Source organism: Astatotilapia calliptera, chromosome 23, assembly GCF_900246225.1.
Source record: "Astatotilapia calliptera chromosome 23, fAstCal1.2, whole genome shotgun sequence".
Taxonomy (NCBI): Eukaryota; Metazoa; Chordata; class Actinopteri; order Cichliformes; family Cichlidae; genus Astatotilapia; species Astatotilapia calliptera.
This window is the reverse complement of record NC_039323.1, coordinates 2,071,935-2,091,988: the sequence shown is the minus strand read 5'-3', so window position 1 is coordinate 2,091,988 and position 20,054 is coordinate 2,071,935. Positions and strand designations below refer to the sequence as shown.

The 20,054-nt window shown below is 42.6% G+C and overlaps 1 protein-coding gene across 4 annotated transcripts in view; it reads left to right on the top strand.

Annotated features, from left to right (window-relative positions):
- Positions 1-20,054, top strand: part of glis1b (GLIS family zinc finger 1b) — an 85,711-nt gene that overhangs the window by 30,409 nt on the left and 35,248 nt on the right. For all 4 annotated transcript variants that reach the window (XM_026158907.1, XM_026158908.1, XM_026158906.1 and 1 more), the window contains 2 exons: positions 9,023-9,215; positions 10,457-11,966. In XM_026158907.1, coding sequence (XP_026014692.1) covers positions 9,023-9,215; positions 10,457-11,966 — 1,703 coding nt within the window. The remainder of the gene's footprint in view (positions 1-9,022; positions 9,216-10,456; positions 11,967-20,054) is intronic.

The window sequence follows — 20,054 nt, the reverse complement described above, 5'->3', positions numbered from 1 at the left end:
CTTTGGCATGTTCATAGCACCGTTTTCCTTCATTTCTGCCTTTACGTGTGAACGGGATTATTTTTTTAAAACGAAAACGGTAAATCTCCGTTTTCAAAAATACCCGTGTACGTGTGGACGTAGCCTCAGTCTCTGACTGGAAGCGCTAATTCGTCATTCGGCTTTTGTCAGACTAAAGTAACTGTTAAAACTGTTTGAAAAGCTCAGCTATACAACAAGGAGAGATTGAGAATTTCCTTTTAGTTCTCAGTTTATTTGATATTGACAAAAGTTAGTCAGTTTTGTCTGTTCTTCTGTAAAACAAACTAAGATTTATTTTTAGAATTAATACTTTGTTTCTAAGTGGAATTGACAATTTAGTCTGTTTCGTTTGTTCTATTTTGAAACTTAAACGCTTTAGCGGCTGTCTTTTGTGTAGTTTGCAATATTTGCCTTTATCTATCTGAAAAAGTCTCATGTTCCTTAAGTACATCTACCCTTTTGAACTTATTATGGGAAATAAATATTTAAATAAAAACAAGCTGCTGATTATTTCACATTTTACTTGTGAGCAACAGCACATTTAAATCTTACAAATATAGTTATTTGGCTTATATCGTGATAGATATCGTTATCGCCTGAAATGAAAAAAACATATCGTGATATGAAAAAATCTCATATCGCCCAGCTCTAGTTGACACTTAAGAGCTTGGCTAGCATGGTGCACCCATAGTTAGCTGCTAAATAGTGCTAACTAATGCCTTAGCCAGACAGACTTAGGGACTAGTCGGCAAACCCCGCCCCACCTCCGGCTGCTGTGTATTCCCCAAACGGTTGTTGAATGGCAGCTGGTTGTCACAGGGTGAAATCGGAGACAAAAAAACCTAATTTCTGCTTATTTTGACTGGTAGTAGAGTTCAACTTCGACTTGTCTGAGCTGTAGTGAAATTTAAACATTTGGCTTAATTAAAAGTTGAACTTTACGACCGCAAACAAAACCTTTCACAATACGTTTAGTTTAAACACGAGTAATCTCCATATCCAATTTGCACAGCGCTTTTCGTCGTTTCAGTAACACTCGGCAAGTAGTTTGCATGTTTTTGCAGACAAGTTGCTGTCTGCTGTGCAACTTGCTGGTGACCATGTCAACCTGTTAGCCAACCGAAACAAATACAAGAAGCTTTTCCGTCTTCACCCCTTGCAGCCAATGCTAGTGACTTTCAACAGCCTCCAGCAATAATTCGCAAACGATTCACAGAATATAATTTTTTTCCCAGCAACCAGTGGTTGCTGGATGGTCACTAACCGATTTCTAGCTCAGTATGACTCGGACCTAATACACACACACATTTCTGGAATTTAATGTACAGGGTGGGCTATTTATATGGATACACCGTAATAACATGGGAATGGTTGGTGATATTAAAGTCCTGTTTGTGGCACATTAGTATATGTGAGGGGGCAAACTCCTCAAGACGGGTGGTGACCATGGTGACCTGCGGTGTTGCTATCAGTGTGTGAAGAGTGGGAGAAGAGGGTTGCATTGACAATCCAACACAATGGGCAGCACATTGAACACATTTTATAAGTGGTCAGAAACTTGTAAATAACTCATGAAAGAATAAAATTACGTTGAAACCAAGCACACCATTGTTGTTCTTGTGACATTACCAATAAGTTTGATGTGTCACATGGCCCTCTTCCTATTGAAAAAACAAAAGTTGTATCCAAGATGGCCGACTTCTAAATGGCCACCGTGGTCACCACCCGTCTTGAGGAGTTTGGCCCCTCACATATACTAATGTGCCACAAACAGGACTTTAATATCACCAACCATTCCCATGTTATTACGGTGTATCCATATAAATGGCCCACCCTGTACTTAAGCTACAGTAAGCACATCTTCTCTGGGCTTTTAGTGGACTTAACCTCATAGTAAGCCATATATTTGTCAGACTTGAGTGCAATAGCACAAATTTGCTGAACTCAAGCTCAGCAAACAGCTGCTGCTGCCTGTGTCAGCATCCATCAGTCAGTCTGGTCATACCTTTAGTAATGCACAACTGCCTCAATATAATTTTAATGGGTAAAACAAAAAATATGAAAGGGGAAGTTAGCTGTAGAGAGAAAAGATGTTTTTGTTCCAGGCTATAAACCTGTTTATGTCTGCTCGTTTGAAATTTAGAGTGTGTGGGGATCATTTGGCTTTCGTTTTGGAGCCAGCGTCCAGTAGCCATTTTGAGGGACTGCAGGTTTTGATTCTTCATGTTGGTTTAATGTTTCCAGCTTCGGATATTGCCCTTGTTCCTTGCTGGCTCATTTCTTTGTTCCTCTATTTAACGGCTGTGTTGCCTGTGAGCTTGTGATGAAGCCGTATAGGCTGCTCAGCCATGATCCATTCAACTATATTAATGGATTACACAGACACACATTTCTCTTTCTCAAGTGTTTTTCAGAACATAACAAGAAAAAAATTCAAACTCAGAGCCAAGGGAATGTAAAGTATGATGCATAGCTGCTTCGCTCAATAGGCGAGTCATAACCTCTGCATAATCCAGAGAATGATCACCTCTCGCTCTTTCATTCACACACACACTCTTCACCTGTCATTCTTGTTGGATGTCTTACATTTCACCTCAGTCCCTGATGCTCTATCTGGCTCCCACCTCCTGATCAAACTAGGCTCTAACACACAATGAAATGTTCAACAGTGAATTACCATAGCACATTCAATATAAACTGATTTTACGTTTGGATTTGGTCCAAACCTCCATATGGCTGAGGAGGCTGCTGTTTCCCCAACCAGAGCATGACTGATTCTGTTAATGTCACAAAGCTCTAAATCACTGGAGCTCCAACTCTCTGCAGTGAAGGGATCAAGAACTTTAACACTCATGAAACACTTTTACTTCAATGTCCTGGAGAAAATCAGAAGGTGCCTCTTGTTGAAGACAACCCCTGAGTTGCAACACCTGGATACGGGGCTACTTAAGCAATACTTGGATGTGAATATTGGACACAGGAGCATAGTATGTTCATACTTTACATCTAATTGGAAACTGCTGGAAAATTGCGTGTAGAGTCCCACATAAGATCATAGGAAGTCAATAAAACTTTGTGTAAGTGTAACTTTTACTGAAAGAATACACAAAAAAACACCTGTAGATTACTTTGCATGTGCTCAGTGCTTTTTTGTTTTGCTGCTCTACACAATTTTTGCTCAAACATATTTAATCGATCAGGTTTCAGGTTCAGGTTTATTCATTTATATTGCACATTTACCAACAACAGGGTTGATCAAAGTGCTTAACATTCAGCAAAAAACAGCAAGAGATTAAAAGTTAACAAACAAACACACCAACAAACATCAAAGGTGACATAAAACAGGCCTGATGATGGTTAAAACTAATTTGATCCAAAAGCCAAAGTAAAAAGTAGAGTTTTAAGACGCGATTAAAAAGAATGAATAGACTCAGAATTGTGAATAGAAGCGGGGAGACTATTCCAGAGTCTAGGTGCTGCAGTTGCAAAGGCCCGATCACCTCTGGGCTTCAGCCGGGATCTAAGTTGTTCTGAGAGCATCTGGCAGGATGATCTTAGTGCCCTCCTGGGCTTGTACAAGCAGAGGAGTTCAGTCATGTAACTGGGTGCCAAATTGTTTAAAATTTTAAAAGTAAGCAAAAGAATTTTAAAGTCTATACGGTGTTTGACAGGGTCACATCATCATTAATTTTATTCAGTTTGTGGTTTGTAGGTTGGGCAAACAGATGTAGTCATAGTTCATATTTCTCTGTTTGGATCACGTGGCTCTTTCTTTGTACCCAAGAGGTTTTATGTCCTGCTGACTACTTCCTAGTCCGAAAAGGACAGAGACAGAAGAGTTTTGCTGTCCAAATGAAGGACAGTGCTGTGCATATTTTAAATATATAAAGAAACAAACTTTTGAATTTGATGGAAACAGATGAGACAGGACCTCTATGTAACATCTCGTCTTCTTTTAACGAAGTCTGGGACCTGAGGAGACCAGTTGTTGGACTCGTGGGAAACTTGTCTCATTCTTGTCTGATATAGAATCATAGCTGCCCCACAGTCCTGGGTTGTCATAGTTTTGTTTCATTATGTGCCAGATGTTTTCATCTGGTGCAGTCCCCAGGTCAGTCGAGCGCTCTTCTACCACCAAGCCGCGCTGTTGGAATAGCCACAGTTTGGGGTTTAGCATTGTTGCTGTGAAACCTGTATATGCCTTTAAGCATTGATGGTGCCTTTCCAGATGTTCAGGCTGCTAACTCCATATACACCCCTATAGCATCAGAGATACAGGCTTTTGAACGGAGCATCTCGTATTTTCCAAAAAGAATCTGACCAAATTACAGTTTTCCACGTTTCCTACGTCCATTTTAAAGAGCTTGGCCCAGAGAAGACGGCAGTGTTTCTGGATACACTCACATGGCTTCTTCTTTGCTTTAAACCTGCCTTTGTGGATGGCACAGTGAACTGTGTTTAAGACAGTGTTTTCTGGAAGTGTTCCCAATCTCATGGTGTGATTTCCATGGCAGAATCATGCCTGTTTTTAATGCGGTTCCCTCTGAGGGCCCGAGGATCACGGGCCAGTGTTTAGGAATTGGGTTTGTAGTTAAGAGTTAAAAACACAACTGTTGAATTTCTTTTTTCCTGCACATTTTTTTTTAATATAATAAAAAAATGTAGAAATTGTCTAAACACCTTGAGCCACACAAGAACCTTAAGCAAGTAAATATAATGTCAGATGAGCAAAAACAAAAACACTTCACATGTTGCACTGTGACAATTTATATTTCACAAAAATCAAGCCAAAATGCAGAAACCGTATGTGAAGCATTACGTACACCCTTTTGAATTGTGAGCTGCTGGGAGGTTATTTATGAGGCTGTTATTCTACAGTGAAAAGATTATTCACAGGAAAACACTTAAGACAGATGCACATCTTCCCAAGAGTGGATGTCCCAGCAAACTCACACAGGTCAGACTGCGCAGTGATGAGAGAAATGTAAAAAAGCCAAGAGCTTCATCTCTGACGGTACAAATAGAAAAAGACTGAGTGGGCTGCCAGGAGAAAGCCTCCTCTCTCAGAAAAGTTCGAAAGAGCAAAGCGGAGATGTTTGGCCATAATGCACAGCTCCACGTTTGGAGAAAACCTAACACCTCACGCCCCAAGGACCTCAACAGCTACAGGCCGGTGGCTCTGACATCCCACCTGATGAAGACCCTGGAGCGGTTGGTCCTGGCTCAGCTTCGGCGCCTAATAAGCTCATCACTGGACCCACTTCAGTTTGCCTACCAGCCTGGCATTGGAGCGGATGATGCCGTCATTCACCTCCTACATCGTTCCCTCGCTCACCTGGAGACCGCTGGAAGCACTGTGAGAATCATGTTCTTTGATTTCTCCAGTGCCTTCAACACTATTCTTCCCTCGGTTCTGAAGGACAAGCTGGAGAACTCTGGAGTGGACCATCACCTCACTACCTGGATTTTGGACTACCTCACCGACCGACCACAGTATGTGAGGACTCAGGGCTGTGTGTCGGACAGGGTCGTCTGCAGTACGGGGGCCCCACAGGGAACGGTTCTGGCTCCGTTCCTCTTCACCATCTACACTGCAGACTTCTCCCACAATTCCACCCAGTGCTTCCTGCAGAAGTTCTCTGATGACTCTGCAATAGTCGGCCTCATCACTGATGGGGACGACAAGGAGTACAGAGGACTGACTCAAGACTTTGTGGACTGGTGCCAGCTGAACTACCTCCAGATCAACGCCAGTAAAACCAAGGAGCTGGTGGTAGACTTCCGCAGGCACAAGCATTCTCCACTGCAACCACTGAACATCCAACGTATGGACATTGAGGCTGTGGACAGCTACAGGTACCTTGGTGTTCATCTGAACAACAGACTGGACTGGACTCATAACTCAGACGCCCTCTACAGGAAAGGGCAGAGCAGGCTGTACCTGCTGCGGAGACTCAGGTCGTTTGGGGTGGAGGGCCCACTCCTGAAGACCATCTATGACTCTGTGGTGGCTTCTGCTATCTTTTATGGTGTGGTCTGCTGGGGCGGCAGCATCTCTGCTGGGGACAGGAAGAGACTGAACAGGGTGATCCGAAGGGCCAGCTCTGTTCTAGGATGCCCTCTGGACCCAGTGGAGGTGGTGAGTGACAGGAGAACGGCGGCTAAGCTGTCATCCCTGATGGACAACATCTCCCACCCCATGCAGCAGACTGTGACAGCACTGAGCAGCTCCTTCAGTGGGAGACTGCGGCACCCACGGTGTGGGACGGAGAGATTTCGCAGGTCTTTCCTCCCCACTGCTGTCAGACTCCATAATAAAGACTTTAACTGATCAAGCACACACATCCATACATATGCAATAATACTAAGTGCAATAATCCTTTCTGTCATCGTTGTATTTTTACTCAGTTGTATATAGCATTCGTATTCTATTTTTATCTTATTGTATATTTTTATTCTATTTTATTCTACTGTATATAGTATATTATTTTATTCTATTCTGTACAGTTGTGTACTGTATTTATTCTTATTGTATTCTAATTTTTGCGTCATAACTTTTGCACTGTCCACTTCCTGCTGTGACAAAACAAATTTCCCATGTGTGGGACTAATAAAGGTTATCTTATCTTATCTTAAATTGTCAAGCAAGGTGGTGGAGGGGTGACGATTTGGTCTTGTTCTGCAGCCGCGGGGCCGAAGCGCCTTGCAGTCATTGAGCCAAACGTGAAAGTGTTTTAAAGTCAAATGCGAGACCGTCTATTGGACAGTGTATTAAATCTTGGGGTGTACTTAGTTCTTCACATAATGCTTCTGCATTTTGCATTGAATCGACAATGACGAGGTGAACTACGTCATATTATGTTGTTCGTCTCAGGTTATATGTCCCTAATTTAAAGACGTTCAAAGGACATAAATTATTATATCCTGATATATAAAAGCTTAGAAGTGACAGAGGGTGCACTTTCTTTCTGTTTAGACTGTCCTGCAAAACAGCAAATGAATTCTGCACCTGTTATTGTAAATCAATTTTAAGACAGGTTATCATCGTTTCTAGATATTTATCTTGTTTATCTCTGTTTGTAATTCGTTTCTTTTCCTGCAAACATCATTATTGTGGAAGGGAGTAATGAACACTGTCTCGTATTTCGTATTTTGTTTTTTTATTATTAATAAAGGCTGGTAACTAGGACATATGTGTGCGAGTGCATGTGCATTCAGTCAAAGCCTGATTGATTTCTAACCTAAGGCGGGGAGATGCTTGGTTCACATCGTCGGGCCTTGAAGATTTCATACAGAAACTCATTTGTATACACTAACCGGTGAGATGCTCGGCCAACAAATGGTAAAAATAAATAAATAAATGAAATAAAACAAAGTGGAGCAGTCCAGATTTTGATAAACAGAGTGATTTGTGTTGCTTGAAAACAGGCGAGAGCTGAAATTCATCTCGCCTTCTGTTAACAGTTTTGAGTGAAAGCAGCGTTGTTCCCTTGGCGATGCTGCACTGTTTGCGTTGCTCGCTTTGCCTTTTCTCTACTTCTTTGTGTTTCTGCTGTGACCCACGAAAAGACAAACGCAGCGGAGACTTGGGCTGTAGGAAGGATATGTGAAAATATGTTTGTTAAACTGAGGATAACATGACCACAAAGTGCCCTTGTTTTCTCTTGTCTTTTGTTCATTCTTATAACCTTTTTCCCATATTCCAAAACATTCCCTCCCTCTCTCTCTTCTGTTCTCTTTCCATCTGTTACTAATGTTGTAATAGCTTTCTTACGCCTTTCTTTTTCCTTTTTCATAAATCCCTATTTTTGCACGTTTCACTACATTTAGTAGATTTTCTCCTTTACGTGCTTTTTGTCTTTTTTTCCTTCTTAATGTTTTCTTTCACATACAGAATAGATGGTTGGTTTTATTAATTATAGCTTGTAGTGTGTGATAACATTATCAGTAATATTGTTAGCAGAAAATTAAATTTAAGAAATTGAGTTAAGAAAGTTGGAACAGGGGACGCGCAGTCGCCTGCACACGAGCGTGGGGATATCGACTTACCCTTCAAAAACATTTCCTCATACACCAAGCCCTCCCTCCTCTCACATTCATCCCTCTCTTTGTTTTTTTATTACATTTATGGCCACAATCATAAAGTATGCAATCTTCATCAAGTAATCGCATTAGACAAACGTGTTAAAAAACACATTTGAATAAAATGACAGGTTATGACAGATTTGAATTTAACACATTTTCCTGTTTTTTTTCTTTAGTCAGAAAAATGAATTTTGTCTTAACTCCTCAGCAGTTATGCTCCTTTTATTTATTTGTATATTTTTAATTGTTATTTTTTCTGAGATGATAAACATCTTTGTGTTTAGTGCAATAGCTCTTGATTTTTATGTTAACTCACCGCCTACTTACATTAGACTTGTTACAAAATATAAATTAGCCAGTGAAACAAATAAATGATAAAATGTGATAAATGATAACAATTAAAATGATTGATATTTAATTTTTTTAATTAAAGGTCTTGAAAGATAAAACAGTTTCACTTCATTTGGCTGAGTTAGCTCTTTTTCCAAAATGACATTTGGATTAGAATTTCTTCGTTACTCCAGCACTAATATGTGACGTTATTCTTACAGCCACCAGTCGGATATTGCCAAAGAGCTCTCTGTGTATCACTCGACGCGGTGATAGTTGAGGCAGCCAACAACTATTCCTCGAGAGAATATTCATAATGTAATAGAGTTTCAACATGTCCGTGATTGCATGCATCCCATTGTAAACTGATTATTTTCAGCTGGCTCTTTTTCCAGGACGGTCAGCAGATCACTGAGCTTTAGCTTTAGCCAACTTTTAATTTGAGAGTAACATCGGGTCAGTGTTCTTCTAGCTAAAACCATACCTTGATATCAGCACGCACAACGCATGTGTTGGTCTGCTTTGACAAAAGGTGTGCAGTTTGTGAAGTAGACTATTTAGTAATATTATCTCTGTCCATTTCCAGTGAATGGGACCTACTGCTCAGAGAAGGATGCAAATGCTGAGCTGGGCAATGCCGAGGGCCCCCTGATGCGATGTGGGCAGAGCCTGCTGCTTCCAGCGGGAGGTCATTCGGAGGGGCTTTACTCCCAGAGCCTCCAGTGCAGCAGACCTACACCTGACCTCCTTCTGCAGGATGGGCCTCATCAAGACGCCAGGTGAAGTGTCACTGTTCCCGTTTGATATCATATTTTTCCACTTCCAGTTCTGAATGTTTCCTGTTTGGTGTAGTGTTACTAACAATATGCAGGTACAATATGGTTCTCATTATGTTTGCTATTGTGAATCAGTTGCACACATATGTTGCTAGACAGCATTGCCCAGCGGCCTCATAAAACACACTGAAGTACAACATTTATGCTACACTAATGCAATTCCTCCGTGTGCAAATTGTGACTACTGTTGGTCAAGGCAGAAGTGGATTTGTCCTCCTTCTCCCTCCCCCGACTCCTCTCTCTCTCTCTCGTCTTAGCCATCCGGCTGAAAGCGTCTGGACAGACTTTCATTTCTCCCGTATTGTCTCTCAATATTTCCAGTACAGCCGAAGAGGAAATGAGGCTACCGAATAGAAAAAAAATAAGAAGAGGGGTCAAGTCTTTATTAACAGCAATGATGACAAGGCCTGCCAGTGGCTTTCTCCTGTCCCAGTTAGCATTAGTGCTGTTTTTTCCTGGGCGTGCTCTGGGGAAGAGACAAAGACGACAGCCAGGGAAAAAGAGAGCTCTTCTCACATCACTCAGGGGCTTTGGACAAAATCCATAATGAGCCAACTGACAGGAATGATTATGTAGGAGATCACAGCAACGCATGGAGAAACATGACCTGGGTTCCCCATTCAGCAAGGCAAAGATTCCCACCATAATACACAGTATTGTAAATGGTGACCCTTCATAGGCTGCAATTATACCACCAAAACAGGTGACTCCCTATTTATCCCCACTGTTGGGTTGGGTTTAACCCCTTTGTGTCATCAAAGCCCGTCAGATGGACACACCAGCCAGTGGCCTCTCGGTCTCAGTCGCCATCCAACCCTCCCCCTCGCTCTATTATTAGTCTTAAATGCCCATTCATATCCCCTCACTACAAGAAGATCCTCTTTCATTTATTCATTAAAAAAAGCCACTTTGGATTATCAACAATTTTCTGTTGCTGTTCGCTTGTCATGGTCTATTCCATCCATAACTCCCTTCTGATACGGGAGGCTCAGCTGAAATATTTTAGGTTATTGGGACCTTTTACGTGATTTTCATTTTAAACTGAAGGAAAATAGAGTATGAAACGACAGTATGAAAAGGTAGAACACTGACAGCGATGTTGGTGGGAAGGATGAACCAGCCTGTCTGTCAACAGGCACTGAGCTAATAGTGCTCACATTCCTTTTGTATTTTTCTCCCCGCAGATCCTCCTCTGCCTTCGGGAGGACCCTGCCAGGGGCCTCACCCAGCCTGGGCTGCGGCGCCAGCGGCGTTCGCTCCTCTCTCCCTTACCCAGTCAAACAGGAGAGCTCGATGGGCTACAAGATCTCCAACGTGGAGTCTTCATCTCAGGCTGGATTTCAGGCCCACGCTGCAGGCCAAGTTTTGGAGGTGGCCAGGGATGAGATGGTTGGGTCACTGCATATTAGCAACAGCGGTAATGGCGTATGTGCAGTGAGCGGTGTAGGTAGCGCTGTGCCAGGAGACGCAGGACAACCGTTTAATAATGAAGATGGCTCCTCCCCGCTGGCTTTGTCTCCAATTGGCTCCCGTCATTCAGCACGGCTGCTCAGCGCTGGCAGTCTGAAGAGACGCTGCCTGTCCCTGGCCTCGCAATCCACCGCCGCTGCTGCCACCGGTTCCCCATCAGCTGTTGGCACCGCTTCTGAGGAGATCAATATCACCGCAATCATCTGCTCCTCCTCCCAGATGTCGATGGTCGCCTGCGTCAACGGGTTCCGTGCTAACCTCTCGCCAAGCAACACCAGCAGCGCCGGCTTCTCTTCCTCCTCCTCCTCCTCTACTGCTTCCCCACCCTCTAACTCCTGCTCACGGGAAGCCCCCCAGAGGCCCCCACCACACAGCAGCCCCCAGCAGGCTGCACTGCAGGAGAGCTGTCAGCTGTCCTCACCTGCCACCTGCCTGTTGTCTCTTTCCTCTTCCTCATCCTCTTCTTCAGTGTCATTAGGGGAGCCGGAGCAAGGCCAAGGGCAGAGCCTGGGGCTGTGCGAGGAGCAGGGCTCCATGCTGCAGGGGCGTGGGGCTGGAGGAACAGCTGAGGGAGGAGGAGGAGGAGGCTCAGACGGGTTGGGGCTACTGATGAGTGGGGCCCTGATGTCTGGGACTCTGCATTCGGGGCCTCAGGGTGGGGGTCTCCCAGATGGGGGCCAAAGATCTGGGGCTGTCCTCAAGCAGGAACCGCTCGACGACTTCTCTCCCAGCGAAGACAAACTCTTTCAGCACCACTATCATCATCACCATCACTTAAGTGGGCGCAGTGGGAATCTTCGTCACGCTCACCACCCACCTCGATCGGCCATGCCTCCGCCTTACCACTTGCACCAATATGTGGGGCCCACTCCCAACGGCCCACTACACCATCACAACCAGCAGACAACTCCAGGCTCTTCCCTCGGACTCAAGCCAACCTCAGGAGGCCCTGCGGTGGCCCACGCAGCCCCCGAGCCGGAAGAAGTCGGAGGAGGAGGGCTGGTGGATAAACAGGTGTGTCGCTGGATTGACTGCAGTGCTGCTTTTGAGCAGCAGGAGGAGCTTGTGAGACATATTGAAAAGGTCCACATCGACCAACGCAAAGGTGAGGACTTCACCTGTTTCTGGGCTGGCTGTATTCGGCGCTACAAGCCCTTCAATGCACGCTACAAGCTGCTCATTCACATGAGGGTCCATTCTGGAGAGAAACCCAACAAGTGTATGGTGAGTCATCATAAACCACTAAGTTCTTCTCCCACCACAGACCAAAGCCAAAAGATTCAAAACATATACGTAGAATATTGTAAAACATCCCCTCGTAGTCAGCGTTCTTATTCCTTCTGAAGGTCTTCGTTGTATTTATTACTTTAATATGAGTGTAGTTTATCTCATAATTGAAACCATCTTGGATTTTTTTTTTGTTTAAATTAAATACAAGCACATATTTCACAACATAATACAGTAATTCAAGAAGATTTTTTTTCTCAGAAAGATACATGTTGTATCCAGAAAAAAAAGGACTGGCCTTGCTTCACTGCTGATTAAATTTCAACAGAAACTCTTATTTTGTTTTGGTTGAGAAACAGTTATGATTGTAATTCCCGTATTTCAAGTGGAACATGCAAAACACAAAAGAGTTTTTCTTCCACTGGAGATGTGAAATGCCGTAAGAGCAGCAGTCCTTCGTCAGCATAAATAGATTTGCGGTTGTATTTGCAGGTAAGGCTTCAGGTTGCACAAATCAACACACTAATCAGCGTCAAGCTGTCACCTCCCAGCGTCCCTTCACGAATGGAAAATGCCCTCCAACCTTTAAAACGATTCAGTCCAAATACACAATTAGTGCACAATTTGTGTAGCAAGAAGCCGTGTTTATTTTCACGGGCACTTCGTTTTTTGAGAAGGGATTCAGTCGTGAAAAGCCAACGCATGTGGTTAACATAACCAAACAATGCCCACATTAAATGGGAGCTTTAAAAGTTTAGCTGTCCCACAAGTATTAAGTGAGTTGGATTCATATCCAAGGCAAACATGAGGAGAAATGTAGTCTGGAGAAGTGAGACACGGAGGCTTCACCCAAATCTCTCTCTGTCAGCGGTCTTCTTCAGGTTGAAGAATTCATCCAAATCCAAATGATAATTGAAAAAATGTATTATATTTCTGTAGCGCCTTGTTCTCCAGATCTTGTTTGTTTTCCTAAAAAACCAGTGGCTTGTGAAATGAACTAAAGGGAGAGGCTGGTTTTACCGTCCTTGTGCGCTAATTAAGACATTCATGCTGAATCTACTAATTCTCCTGCTTGCTGTTACACATCTGCTGACCGAAGGCAAAAAGACACAAACTCAACTGTTGCTGCTGTTCTCCCTGCTTTGCGTCACTCTGGGGTATTAGTGTCTCTGCTTCCTTGGCTCAGTAAAAATTTGGAAGTAATTTGCTGTTCGTGCCTAAACTGTTAATTCAGCTTCAGCGTTGCGTTGTATTACAGGCTTTCATTTGTCCCTTTTTTGTTGTTGTTGTTGTTGTTGTTGCTCATTAAAGCAATGTGTGTTTGCACAGCACGTCTGGTGACACACAGCAGATTTATGCGTTTCGTATAGGTGTGCATAAATGTTGCGCCGAGGTGTGTTTTTGGAGATGTTTACCACATGTGAGAGAACAATTCGTCTCAGTGTGGACACGACGCTGGACTTTGTCTGCGGATGTGAGTCACTGTGAAACTCACCTTAACCTCCTGTTTATGCTCAATGCATGAAAAAACAAAGTCACGGCAATGGCAGTACATTGAATCACTCTCACAATAGGAAGTATTGATTCCATGTGCAGTACAATGAATTGTAACACTCGTGGTTTCCCCCCAGAAAAAACCAACATAAATAAGAAATGATTTAAAGCTTGCATCAACACATCTAATCATCTGGGATTTAATGTATGTTGATCCGGGACTTCAGCAGATAAACTCTGAGGCCCTGGGAAAATAAACACACTCTGTGTGTGTGTGTGTGTGTGTGTGTGTGTGTGTATTTGTAACTCTGTTTGTGTTTTTGTAGTCTATACACGTTTAAGTAAATGCTCTGCCCTCATTGGAAACCTTGTGTCTCTGTGTGCGTCTGAAAACCGTCTCAAGTACCTTCTTAGTTTTTCTTTCTTTCTTTTTCTGGTGTCTGGGTATGTGCGCTTTTTTCCACTAGCACTGATGCCTCTTGTGCTCCTTGTGCTCATGCAATAGACAAAGGCATTCAAGAATTCGAGCAATTCATATAGAGGAAACAGATGAGACCTTCTGTTTTAGGACCAAATGCTCTAGAAACAACAGGGCTAATCCTTTTATTATCTTTCTAGCGGCAGATTCCAGCAGGCGCTCATGAAGCGAGGCCTGCCCGACATCCAAACATAACACATCTCCCCCCCCCTCCTGCTCCATATATACACTCTTTCTACTTTCTTCATGCAGCTGCACAGGAGTCGCTTCATGCTGCATCTTGACGGCAAAAAGTCATTATCACAACACACAGTCGTACCTCGTCCCCTGCGTGGGTCTGTCACCTGGCTAATATCTTACCAAATGTCCCATTTGAGAAATAAGTCGACGACTGAATTTGAGGCTCTTAAAATGTTGCGCTACCTTTTTAGAAAATATTTTTTGTTCCTATTCTCTCCAATTAAAGCCAGCCCTGAGTTGTTGCACAGGGCAAGCAAATGCCGAGGGACACACGGGCGAAAAGGAAACAACATAATCTCTCTGCAATATCCTGTTGTGTTTCATGCCTAATTCACTTGTTGTTTTAGTTTATTGCATTTTTTCCTGCGTCTGCATAAATATTAAAAATATATCCAGCAAGAGCAGCCCTGTCATGGTCCTAGACTTTGATATTGTTCTTCTTTGTCAGAGGCCGGCCTTGTGGATTTGAAGTGTCTGAAGGCTGCACTGGGAGCTATGAACTTCAGAAAACATCTTTCTTAAACCGCTGAAGCTCTGTGTGCAAAGGGCGGCGTGTTTACATGGCACAGTGACTTCAGGCAAGAGTACAGTGTTGTGCTCTTTATTTGGTTGGTTTGGCAAAGCAGTTTAGATCAAATGTTGGAGAAAAATGTGCTCATAAAATTTTAAAACATTGGTGCGCTTTAAATGTTTTTAAAAGGGGCTTATGTTGCGGCGGGATGCAGGATTCATTCTGCACTTCGAGCATAAATAAAATGTTGCTTATTCCAAGCTGTTTGTGCTAAATGTCATAGTAATGGTCTTTCAGAAGGACTTTGTAATTTTAGAACAAACACTGTTGTGAATTATGGCAAGTGCAATTTTGTTTTCATATGGAAACATTATTAAAGCTTCATATAAATATATATGTTTTATGTATTTCAGGTAAAATGATTATTGAGTAGGATCTTGTGACATAAGGAGACGTTTTAACTGTTTCAAACGTCTCTATAAAATGATACATTTAAAGGTTTTCGTGTTGCTAAAGGCGAGTCAAAGAGCCGCTCTTCCATTTCACAATGACAAAAGCCAGCCAGCATTAGCTGCTTAATAGCGCTCTTTCTAAACATATGCACATGTGTGTATACGGAGACAAACACCAACACACACGCTCGCTCTGACTGACACACAGTCAAAGGACTTGTTGAAGGAAAGTTGGATGTTGAGGCCTGCTGGAAAAAGGCATAGATCATGGAATTTCCTCTTTCTTCACTGGTGTGAAACCAGCTAACATATATATTTAGATTTACTAGACTGTTTTTTGGAAGAGAGTGGCTGCGTCCCTCTGCAGCAGACGCTCAGATGTAGAGTGCAGCCTGCTGCCAAGATGCCGTGTGTTTCCTGGAGTAAATGGAGTCTTTTGTGAGCAATCAGCTCAGGTGCATGAGATAAAACAGGGAGTGCCATTAGCTAATTAAAACTGAGGTTCAGCACATGACCCGACTTTTCCTCTGAATGCTGCCTGAAACTGGAGCTGTGTGAGCAGCGGGTGGCGAGTGACGCAGATATTAATGTGCCCGTATGAGCCTCGGACACTTTAGAGGCCACAATCTCTGAGCCCAGCTTCTGACTCCATTCACAGGTATTCATATTAAACTTTCAAGTAAGATCAATATATGAACAAGCCAAAAGCTCAGACTGCTCTAAGCACTCAGCTTCAGAAATGTCTTTTTCTACTCCTGCACCTGTATGATGTCAGTGCCTCCATCCCCAATATGGCTCTAAGCACTGAAACCATGTCCACCTGTTGTTTATGAGGTGCACCGAAGCCCACCATAAGATGCATACGGATTATTTTGAACTGTGAATCCTGCAAAGCTTCTTTAATAAAATCCCAAAATAAAAATGTCTGTGCGTGATTACTCTGTGGCACACAAGGAAGCCGAATTACCAAAACAACATGTTGTGTTTCTGTAAGTCCAACAAACGCTGCAAGCTGCACACGCATATTCAGTCCCACATGGAGGGAGAAGATACGTCTGTGTATGGCTCATTTAAAGTAATCAGTGTCAACAGAAGAGAAAGGCAATGGTTTAGCATGTCAGGAGTAACTCCATGCTCAGGAAAGAAAGCTCCTAGTCTGTTAAGTTGGCGCAAACGCAAAAACCTAATCAGGACCTAATAAGGACCTGGAAGAGATCAACTTTTAGCACTTCATCTGAAGCTCCCTCTGCTACTCATTAAATAATTTTCAGCATTAGCTTTGTCATTCATTCCCCAGGCAAATGAGTTCATCAGGTAGCTACATAATTTCTCTCTACAAACCCATAATTCCATCCTGTGGCCATCCTCTGTCTTCCTGTCATATCAGCAGTGCTGCTTGGCAGTCCAGTCGTCATGCTATTAGTAACCCAACACTGTCCATATGTGATAGTCATATGATGAAATTGCTGGCGAAGGGGCTCTGCCACTGATGTTTTGGCATATAAATGAAAGCCCTGGATAGATGAATGTTGCTTGTTTTCCTTGTTGAGGAGCCCCGGCCAAGAGCTTGTCAGGCCGAAAAAGTTTTCCAGTCAATCTTTGTCAGTAATGTAGTCCAGTACTCAAGAGCCTCCCTCCCAGCATCACCCCACCTTTCCCTTATTGTTCAGATCTGAACATAAGACTGCTTTGATGTATTCAACACACACTCAATCTACACAATGGCAAAATATACCTCTATTTCCCTTCCTTAATCTGTATGGTTAGTGCTTTATTTAAAGACAACATTTGTAGTTGATTAAATATTGATATAATCACTAGACTTGCTTTTAAATATTAAATGTAATTTTATGCTGCCGTTGGGTACATGTACTTTAGAAAGTTTGCCAGCCCCGAGCTGCATAACATACAGGAAAAAATATTTTATATTTTAAATGAAACGTTTCACGGTGAAGAAAAATGAAAACGCTGGGGGCACAAATTCCTAAAAAGTTATTCTAATAATAAGCAGTGACTTGGGGTAAAATCTTTTGTCTACGTGATTATTTATCATTTAATAAAAAATAATAAAAAACAATAAAGAATCACTGCCTAATGGCACATTTGTGGGTTAAAATTGCCATAAATAATCTGTTTATTTTAATGCCAATTTTCATGCTTTAGAATATTTAATATGCACTGAAACAGAATCTGATTCAAATAAGTTGAAGATTTTCTCATTTTCATTTTATTTCAACATTTAATATCTCAAATCATTTAACTCTGTTTCAGTTGTTTCTACACGCGTTAGCATGTCAAAGTGGGATCGCTATGTTTCTCAGCTATTGCACCACAGGTCTGAAACAAGTTTTCACAGTCGTTTTTCTTCCTCTTTATCAAATGTCGGATGTAAAAATTGCCGGTGGCACACCAGAAATGCAGCTTGGTTGGTATCCAGCTCCACAACTTGTCTCACTGATTGTTTGTACAGAGGAAAATTGCTTGATTTGGGCCCATTCATTGCAAAAAGTGTCACCAGCTTACGTGTCTAAACTGCAGGATTGGAGCTGCTTTGTGTAGAGGTTTTGCAACTGGAGAAAAATGCGTTAGGACAGAATGTTATGTGAGCTTTTAGCTTGGAGGAAAAGTTTGTTATTTAGTTACACACACACTTGACAGAGCGATGTAAACCAGTGCGTGCGTGGGCAGGTCTGATCTGTCTATAGCTAAACAACAACCGTCCACAGTGGCAAAACTCCCTGAACGGTTCATGCTTGATTCTTGCTTTTAGAAATAACCAACAATGTATCACAATATCAGCAATCGAGCATTTCTTGAAATCTGTATCCAGGTCACCTACAGCCTTCAACCTCTTACCCTGATCAAAGCATGCAGGATTTGCTTCATGTGATCACACTTTAATCGCATTTCTCTGGAATGCCGTATTTTGAGTTTCCCCATTTCCTCAAACTTTTTACCACACTCCGGTATCAGGAGCGGCTGGTCATACATTGCACAGACATTGTGTCATAATTGTGTTCCATCCACAACCATAATTGGTTTAACCTCTCTACTGAGGCAGATCAGTTTACTAATAAATGAGCAATACGAAGCCGGATTGTGTGTCTGAGGTCTCCACAGTGTTCGGACGGCTGTTTCGGGGATACATGGAGCAGACAGAGGATGGCTTGATGGTGAAGATCTGTGAAATCCCTTCTAGACTCCTAAAAACGACCCTGGTTGTTAGCGCTCAGTAGCAGTGCTTTCGCGCTGTGTACAGTCACGGATCATGTGCATTATGTGTGCATAACCGTTTCTCTGCAACAGTCAAAGATAATTATAGCCACAGTTTGTGGTATTTTATAAAGCTAAGGCATAACAGGTTCTTTCTCTTCTGAGGCTGCCATCCTCTCCAACTTCTCGTATTCACACGCCGGCCTTGTTTTGTGCCAGACACATTTGTGCCACAGCAGCCGCTCTGTAAACACCCACCAAACTGGCTGGTTTGTAGTATGTGTGCTCTGTGTCTGTGGAACAGAAGTAAATCTCTTAGTGTTTGCTTTTTTTTAAATTATTTTTTGCTGACTCGTCTGTGCTGCAGAAGTCACTGCAGAGTATTTATTCCAGAGCAACATCTACCCCGAGCCATCGTCGCATCTCCAACCAAAAAAGCAAATAAGAAGGACATTTATACACACCGGGACTACTTTAGTGTCAGGGCCACAGTACAACCCCAAGGCGGCAGTATCCATTCGCCCACCCGGGCACGTACACGGCACCAGACCTGCGAAGACCTGCAGCCAGCGTATATGTGAAACTGAGTTGCTACCGTACAAAATAAACACCAGGAGAAGTACGAGTAAATTATGCAGCGAAAGACATGTTTACGTTTAGGGTGTCAAGTTTAAATTATGCACCGTGGTGTTCTGTGGTTAGTGTGCCGGGTTTAATTTGAATGTTTGTGAGAAAAAGTGAAGGCTGAAAGAAACGGAGCCAGACAGGCAATCCAGCTCCACTGATGTCACCCCAAAAATGACATTTTTGCCCAGAATTCATCACAAGGCATTATGCATGACAAGTGATTTGGTATGCACTGAATGCAGACGTTAAGAGCATTTTTGAAGCATTAGCAAGGCTGCTGCACAGAACTCGAGCTTTTGATACAGGTCGATCAAGCTTTCCAAAGTGAGACCGTGTATATGTGTTTACGTTGCCCTCCAAAGATTGAAGAGAGATTCCAATGAAAGAGTCGAGGTAGAGCATTAAACTATGGTGGAAAATGGTGCAAAGCATTGATTGAAAGCAGTGGAGCAACGCATTACTCAATAGGACATAAAAGGTCAGGATACACAATATGTTTCAGTTTCCTATTACCCTATTTTATGATTGTGTGACCCAGCAGAACTGGCACCACAGAGACTGATATTTAAGCAGGGATTTACCTCTCTCCCATAGACTTTTATGTCCTTAATGATCTTTGTTGCTGTTCGCTTTTAAAAGCATCTGTTTCATGTTCAATCTGTTCAGCTTTGGATTTAGTTTAACATCAACGTAAAAAGGTTTATTTCGAACCAGATTGCTTTTGTTATTTGGGCAGAATGACAGTAGTACTGAGAAGCCTTTAAGTTAAATCATATCCCTTTTGCTCTGGATTCATACGAGAGGCAAAACAAACAAAGCATCAGTCACCCGTTCAATTTCTTTTCTTTTTTAACAAAATAAGGCCAAGAAATGTAGATTAGGTCATGCATGAACTGAAGTGCAGTTAGGAAATAAATGTTGTATATTGGGAAGATGTTGTAACGGGCCAGTTCAGTAAGTGCTCGTATTACACCTAAGATAAACATAAGAGTGATGAGAAGTTTGAAGGAAATATTCTATAAATATGAAAACATCTACCACAGAATACCAGTGAGTAGAAGAATATTGTT